This window comes from Guillardia theta, assembly GCF_000315625.1.
Source record: "Guillardia theta CCMP2712 unplaced genomic scaffold GUITHscaffold_213, whole genome shotgun sequence".
NCBI lineage: Eukaryota > Cryptophyceae > Pyrenomonadales > Geminigeraceae > Guillardia > Guillardia theta.
Genome location: NW_005434463.1, coordinates 21,197 through 28,833, shown reverse-complemented (window position 1 = coordinate 28,833; position 7,637 = coordinate 21,197). Strand labels below are relative to the sequence as shown.

At 59.4% G+C, this 7,637-nt stretch overlaps 3 protein-coding genes across 3 annotated transcripts; 2 read left to right on the top strand and 1 right to left on the bottom strand.

The window, feature by feature from the left end:
• Nucleotides 1-269: 269 nt before the first annotated feature.
• GUITHDRAFT_156257 (hypothetical protein) lies at nucleotides 270-1,046 on the top strand (the record flags this gene model as incomplete). The annotated part of the gene is made up of 1 exon (XM_005819632.1): nucleotides 270-1,046. A coding segment is annotated over exon 1 (648 nt), but the record flags the coding sequence as incomplete, so codon positions are not given.
• Nucleotides 1,047-2,001: 955 nt separating this feature from the next.
• Nucleotides 2,002-4,374, bottom strand: GUITHDRAFT_148425 (hypothetical protein; the record flags this gene model as incomplete). The annotated part of the gene is made up of 2 exons (XM_005819631.1): nucleotides 2,002-3,756; nucleotides 3,802-4,374. 2 exons carry the CDS (start codon nucleotides 4,372-4,374, stop codon nucleotides 2,002-2,004), a joined length of 2,328 nt encoding a protein of 775 aa, XP_005819688.1.
• Nucleotides 4,375-5,823: 1,449 nt separating this feature from the next.
• Nucleotides 5,824-6,940, top strand: GUITHDRAFT_158966 (hypothetical protein; the record flags this gene model as incomplete). Its single annotated transcript, XM_005819630.1, has 7 exons — nucleotides 5,824-5,958; nucleotides 6,006-6,080; nucleotides 6,125-6,221; nucleotides 6,379-6,440; nucleotides 6,569-6,614; nucleotides 6,790-6,833; nucleotides 6,875-6,940. 7 exons carry the CDS (start codon nucleotides 5,824-5,826, stop codon nucleotides 6,938-6,940), a joined length of 525 nt encoding a protein of 174 aa, XP_005819687.1.
• Nucleotides 6,941-7,637: the final 697 nt, after the last annotated feature.

Below are 7,637 nucleotides of genomic sequence, written 5' to 3'. Positions count from 1 at the left end.
AGGGGAGGGGAGGGGAGAGATTGATGAACGCCAGCATTGGGAAGGAGCTGGAGGAGTGCGGAGGAAGGGGAGTGTTGAAATGGTGTAGGAGATAATGTGAACTATGATCGGATGAAAGAACCAAGTGCGAGCAAGTTGCAATATTCATCAGAGGTCGCTGATCATGACGGGAAGAAATAACAAGTGGAGAGGGAACAGGAGGGGAGGGGAGGGGAGGGGTGAGGAGAGGAGGATCGGTTTGGACACAGCGGCGTCTGACATTAGAGTTGAAGGCAAATGCAAGCTCGGAGAGGAGAAAGTGAGCAGCTAGGAGCTACTTGACGGCTCTAGCAGCAGGATGAAGACTCTTCGGTTCCTCCTGCTTCTTGGGTCGCTCCCGCTCTCTTGTCCTCTCCTGTACAAGACCAACTACTGCTCCTCCGACCAGCAGCCCACTAGCTCGCTCCTTGCTGCCGGCTACTTCCACACCTGCGCCACCTCCTCCAACTCCACTGCTCCTACTTCAGGGCAGCGACCCATCGCGTGCTGGGGTTGGCAGGAGTTCGGGCAGTGCCTGACCCCTGCGGGCTTGAGCGACGTGGTGCTGGTGGCAGCAGGGGCCCGTCACTCTTGCGCCGCCAACAAGGAGGAGACGGCCAAGTGCTGGGGGTCGAACGTATACGGGCAGCTGGACCTGCCCAAGCCGGTGAAAAGCAAGGCATGCGTGTACTGCAAGCTTGGAGAGTTCGACAGCGATCCTCTTAGCAAGAACTACCGCTACTGCGTCGTCAAGACCCCCACAGGAAGCGACGTCTACCCGCCCCTCTGCTTCTTCGACTGCATCCTCTCTGACTCCCCCGGCTTGATCCAGTCCTACACCCCCACCAACGTCTCCTCGACCTCTCTCACGGGCCTTCGCTTCCGCCTGGACGGTCAGTTCATGTGCCTTCCCCTCGCCATCAGCGCGGGCTGCCATCACACGTGCGTGCTCTACGGCTCCGCCGGCTGCACCAACTGCAACTCCGGCTTTCTGCGCTGCTACGGGTCAAACTCGCACAACCAGAGCCTCGTGCCCTCGTGCCCTCCCAACCTCACCGTCACCCCAGCTGTGGAGCAGCTGGACGGCAGCTCGAGGCTGGTCTGCCCGGACGGTTCTCCTCCTCTGGTGTGGCTTCAAGTCTCAGCCGGCATGTTCCACACCTGCGCGCTCACGGCCCTGCATCGCATCGTCTGCTGGGGATCCGACGAATACGGTCAGTCGCGAGCTCCCGAGGGCCTCAAGTTCAAGAAAGTGTCTGCGGGAGCGTACCACAGGTGTTCTCTCCTCCTCCTCCTCCTCCTCCTCCCCCTCCCTCATGTCTTGGCCTCACATGTTGGCAGCTGCGGCATCACAACAGGAGGGGAGATGCTATGCTGGGGCAACAACCAGTACAGGCAGGCGATGAGTCAGAAGGACCTTGTCACGGTCAGCAACGCTTCCAACCCTTCGCAGTCTTTGCTCGCTCAAGGAGGAAGCTTCATCGACGTCGCTTGCGGCGCCTCCCACACGTGCGCCATCTTCCTGCCCTCGGGCCGCACCTTGCTCGCCACTCAGGGTAAGGGCCCGCGGCCTTTCCCAGCTGCTCGCCTGCTGATCCTTTGCAGGCTCCAAGGACACGGGGGCGGTGGCGGTGTGCTGGGGGTCAAACTTCAACGAGCAGCTCGCAGTACCACCGCAGGCTCGCGAGTTCGTCACCTCTGTCTCTGTGGGCTGGCAGCACTCCTGCGCCATCAGCCTCTACGACCAGCAGGTCGTCTGCTGGGGAGGGAAGTCTAAAGCGTGGGGGAACTCAGGACAGGACAGCAGCGCCGTCAACAGAGACTGCGTGAGCGTCTGCTCGAGCTGCGTCAACGAGGCCCCGAGGGCTGCGAGGGACTTCACGCTCCTCCTCCTGACGGGCCTGCTGGCTGCAAAGCTACTCCTTTATGTAGGATAAAACTCCACCAATCCCCCCCCTCCTCCCTCGCCCTCGCCCTCATCCCTCACTGCTTCGACTGGCCGTTGGCAGGCAGGTAGCGATCGCGACACAAGCGGATAGATTGCACGCTCGCCTTCACGCCCTGCAGGTATGTCTCTTTGAGCGACATAACCTGCCGCTCCAGCTCCTCCCTCCTCCTCCTCTCCTCCTCCCCTCCCGCCTTAGCCTCGGCAAGCATAGCTTGCAGAGACGCGTTCCTGTGCTTGAGGTCCAGCAGCTCCTGCGACAGGTCGGGGGTTTGACGCGCCTCCCCGAAGCCGCTGGGGGCCGAGAGACTGATGATCGTCTGCTGGTCTGCGCATCTTCGCCAGGAGAAGAAGGAGGAGAGGAGCCGGACGTACTGCCCTGCCTGGATCAACTTCATCCTCTCCTGCCGCTTCCCTTCCTTGAACGCCTCCACCAGCTTGCTCAGAGCGTCCTCCAGCTCTTCGCTCCTCGCTCGCTCTCGTTCCAGCGCGTTCTGAGTGTCGGCATGCTGCACGCGCAGGCTGTCGTGAGAGAAGCTCTCCCCCTGCTCAAACGCCTCCAGTCTTTCCTGCATCCTCATTCGCATCTCCTCTGCCTTGTACCGCGCCGCCTCCTCTGCCTGCACCTGCTGGAGCAGCCGTTGGCACTGCTGCTCCAGGTCCGCGACGGTGCCCTCGAGGTGCTGGACGTGCTGGTGGCGATCGCCGGCCATGAGGTCCCTGCGAGACAAGACGTCTTCCAGGTCCCTCTTGTCATTGAGCTCCTCCTGCAGCTTCGCACGAACTCTGTCATAGGCTTCCTCAGCAGCCCTCACTCGCTCTCGCAGCTTCACCAGCTCCTCTTCCTTCTCCTCCAGCACCACCCTCCCGGTCTTCTCCGCGTTCTCAGCTATTCTCAGCTGCTTCGCCTTCTCCTCGTTGTCCGTGTGCAGCCTGGCCGACTCGTCCTGCTGCCTCCTCAGCGACTCCTGCAGCGAGAGGATCTCCTGCTCCGACGCGCACGCCTGCTTGTACGTCAGCGAGTCCTTCCGGGCCAGCTCCTCCCGCAGGTCGTCGATCATCTCCCTCGCGTCCTTGAGCTGCGACTTGAGCTCCTTCTCCTGCTGCTCGAACATGCTCCTTGCTGCCCTCACCTCCTCCTCCACCCTCAGCCCGCGAAGGCTCCAGCAGCCTCGCTTCCACCCCGACAGGCATGACGTCATCAGCTTCCGCCTCCGTCGCTCCGCCGCTGCCGGGAGGAAGACGCGGAGGGTCGCCATGCGTTGAGCTCTCATCTGCCAGCACACCAGCGGCTTCCCCAGCAGGACCCGAACAGACCTCTCGTGAACCACTCGCAGCAGCCTCCGCCTCCCCCTCTTGAGCAGCGCGCGGACCTTGAGCGACCTGATCGCTCGCTCCGCCATCCGCTCTTGTCGTCGCAGCAGCAGCAGCATCCCCAGCTGCTTCTTCAGCGCCTTCAGCCGCCGGCCCGACTGGTTCAGCCGCGAGTCCACGAGAGCAAGTCGCTTCATCTCCGTGTCGATCATCTGCTCGTGCCCGCTGCGCGCCTCCATGAGCTCCTCCGTCCTCAGCTGCAGTTCGCTCATCTTCTCCTTCAGCTTCTGCTCCACCTCCTTCACCTTCGCCTGCGCACCTGACGCTGTTTGCTTCAGCTCTGACTGCAAGCTCTGCTCCATCTTGAGCTGGTTAGTCAAGTACAGGTTCTCTCGCTCCAGACGCGAAATCTTCTCCTGCAGCTGCGACCGACCTCTCAGGTCGTCCTCCATGGCCTGCCGCAGCCCTTCGATCTCATGCTGTCCCATCGCAGTCAGCTCAAGCTCGCAGCGCTCGCCTCATACCTCCAGGTGAACCTTGAACGGCTCCGTCTTCTCGTAGCGGCTCAGGTCCTCCAGGTACGGTGGCTCATGCATGCTGTGCTCCGAGGACAGAGTCATCTCCGGCCGCGAGCTCTGCGAGGCGTCTCTGCCCTGCATCAGCCTCGCGGCACCGCGCGGCTCCCCCGCTATGCCGGTCTTGTCGCGATCAGCTTGGAGGACCTCGAGGGGGGTGAAGCGAAACCTGAGGCTGGACCCCACCCGGCGCTTCTCGGTCAGCTTCTTCAGGAGCCTGAGCAAGTCCTGCAGCAGGATGGCGCGCGCGTTGAAGAGCATGACCTGCACGGGAGGGGAGGAGAAGCGCAGGCCCAGGCATCCCTCCGGCAGCTTCTTGGAGTCCAGGTCGCTCAGATCCTCCACCTTACACGCGAGGCTCCTCCCTCCCCCCCCGTCCGTCTCGATGAAGACGCAGATGTCCCGCGAGTCGTTGCGATCAACCGAGACGTGGGTGGCTGTCAGGACCAGCGGCTTGTGGTCCTGACTCGCCGGGCTCTTGGGAGCGATGGGTTCTATGTAAACATCGCAAGCAATCTTCATGGCTGATCAAGTCTTCATGCTACAAGCTTCGGGTATGTGATGATCAACACGTCTCGGCTTCTCTTCTGCGAGGAGTCTGGTCAGATCAAAACCAGCATCACACCTCAGGTATCTGACAGACAGGTGGGACATGCCCGCTGTTCGGGTTAATGACAGCAGCAATATGAGCTTATACATCCCATGCTCTTATGATCCCATGTCCTCGTTCGATCGCTTCCCTCCGCCTCGTCTCATATCGTTTGTTTCTCGACCCCCTATCTCCGCTCTTTAGGCATGTATAGTACCTCCTCTCTCCTCTCCTCTCCTCTCCTCTCCTCTCCTCTCCTCTCCTCTCCTCTCCTCTCCTCTCCTCTCCTCTCCTCTCCTCTCCTCTCCTCTCCTCTCCTCTCCTCTCCTCTCCTCTCCTCTCCTCTCCTCTCTCGTTTCCTCTCTTCTCGTTTCCTCTCTCCTTGTCTCCTCTCCTCTCTCATCTTCTCTCTCCTCTTCGTCTCTTCATGTCCTCATCTTCTGCGCATCTGACTTCTGCTGTCTCTTCTCCCTTCCCTTCCTTCGCTTCCTCCTTCACCTCACATCCCGCCATGATTGCCCTTCAGCCATACTACCCCACCCACCCATGAATTCTCATGATCACCCACCCTTCCAATCCTGAATTTTCACTTCACCCCTTATTATGCCTTCAAGTACCCAATATGTTCCTAAACCAGGCAGTACCCTACCTACTCCCGATAATTTGACTACCCACCCATTCAATCCTAGTGATGACTCACTGACTCCGAGGCCGGCTTGGATCCCGGCCGTGAGTTTCGGGCCCGGTGACTGAGGGGAGGTATCCCTGAGGATACTCTGACAGTATCCTTGAGGATACATGCGAGGTAAAAGTTTAGTTACCTTGGTTGAACTAGAAGTTCCACGAGGAGAGCGGGATAGGGTGGGGTAGTAGACGTTGAACTAGAAGGTAGGGGGTGGAGTGTTGACAGGAGCAGGGGTACTCATCGAAGTGAAAGGTTTGGGTGGGAGTGGGTAGGGTGCTAGATGTGAAAACCACCGGTACGGAGGGTATAGACTCCCTGGATGAGGGGTAGGTGGTTAGGTTTTAGTCAATACAGTCAGTAATAAGGCATGGGGGAGCGAGGGGTGGCAGGGAAAGAGGAGGAGGAGGAGGAGGAGGAGGAGGAGGTTTGGAAGGAAGGGAAAGGGGAAGGAAGAGCAAGTATGAGTCGCAGTTGCGAAGGTTTGAAGGAGACGGAAAGGAGATGAATCGATCCTGGAGAGGAGAGGAGAGATGTAGAAGCGAAAGTTGGAGACACGGGAAACGAGGAGGGCAGTTGACAGGAAGAAGGAGCAGAAACATGATGATTAGATCACGTGAAAAGCAGCTGTCTGCTCACCATAAGTGACTGGTGGCGAGCGTGAATGAAGCAAGGGAAGCTGAGCATCTGTGGCAGAAAGATGCCCAAGAGAACGTTCTTCGACATGTCCATAGGAGGGGAGGACGCCGGGCGGATCGTGTTCGAGCTCTGGAGCGAGGATTGTCCCAAGACCTGTGAGAACTTTCGAGCTCTATGCACAGGCGAGAAGGGGCAGGTGAGGACCAGGGAAAGAGAGGAGGCGCTGGGTGACAGGAGCTGCAGGCCAGCAGCAAGGACGTGGCGCTGCACTACAAGGGCAGCACCTTCCACCGCATCATCCCAAACTTCATGTGCCAGGCGAGCAGCCGCAGCGTCTCCTCCTGCTCGTGATGTGGTGGCAGGGAGGAGATTTCACCAAGGGGGATGGGACGGGAGGGGAATCGATCTACGGCGAGAAGTTCGAGGATGAGAACTTCATGCACAAGCATAACATGCCAGGTAGAGACAAGAGAAGGGATTGAAGAGCGACAGGGAGAGGGGCAGGGCGATGAGGGGGATGGAAATGGTTTTTCCATATTTGTGCTGACGCCTCTCTCTGTCTCCCCCTCGCCGCCCTCCTCCTTCTCTCCCTCCCTCCTCTCCGATGGACTTCCAGGTCTTCTCTCCATGGCCAACGCTGGGCCAGGCACCAACGGCAGTCAATTCTTCATCACCACGGTGAGCTGCTGCTGCGAGGCGGGGGACGAAGAAGGGAGGGAGGGAGGGAGGGAGGGAGGGAGGGAGGGAGGGAGGGAGGGAGGAGGAGTGGGGAAGTGTTTGGATGAGGAGCTGATGATGATCGACAGGTTGAGACGCCTCACCTCGACGGCAAGCATGTTGTTTTTGGTAAAGGTGAGATGCACGTGAAGGAGCAAAATGAGCCGAGGAGGGAGGGAGGAAGGGGAGGGAGTAAGAGGGTGAGGAGTGGAAGAGGCAGGGCCAGGTGGTGGAGGAGGACGAGGAGAGGTGGTAGTGGAGGCGAGTGCCTGCTGGGATGGTTGGGGCTGACGAGCTTTCGGTGCGTCAGTGATGAAGGGGATGAATATCGTGCGAAGAATGGAGGCAGTGGAGGTGAGGGAGTGCTGGGCTGCTGCAGTAGCTGACGAGCTCAGACTGAGGGAGATCGTCCTATCAAGGAAGTGAAGGTGAGAAGAGAAAGTTCAGCGCTCGTTGCCTGACACCTGCTCTCCTCCTCTCTTCCTAGATTCGCGACTGCGGTGAAATCTCAGAGAATGCCGACGATGGTTTTTATGATCCCTTTGCCGACCCCAAAGACTCGTAAGTTTCCTTTCTCTCTCCCTCCTCTCTCCTCCCTGCTCTCTCCTCCCTGCTCTCTCCTCCCCCCTCCCTCCTCTCGCTCCAACAAGCTGCTGAGTTTCTCTTAGGTTTCCCGACTTCCCTGCCGATGCTCCACCAGGTGATGAACAGCTCCCGCTGCTCCTTCTCTTGCTGCTGCTGCTGCTGCTGCTCCTTCTCTTGCTGCTGCTGCTGCTGCTGCTCCTTCTCTTGCTGCTGCTGCTGCTGCTGGTGGTGGTGGTGGTGGTTCTCATTCCTCGCAGACTGCAACTACCACGAGGCTGCCAAGACCATCAAGGAGCTGGGCAATGAAGCCTTCAAGGTCACCTCCCCTCCCCCCTTGCCCCCCCTACCTCGCAACCCCCCTGATTGTTTGTGCTCACTCTACTGCTGTGGGAGGGTCTCCTGATTGTTTGTGCTCACTCTACTGCTGTGGGAGGGTCTCCTGATTGTTTGTGCTCACTCTACTGCTGTGGGAGGGTCTCCTGATTGTTTGTGCTCACTCTACTGCTGTGGGAGGGTCTCACTCTACTGCTGTGGGAGGGTCTCCTAACGGCTGTTGTCAGGCGGGCGAGCTAT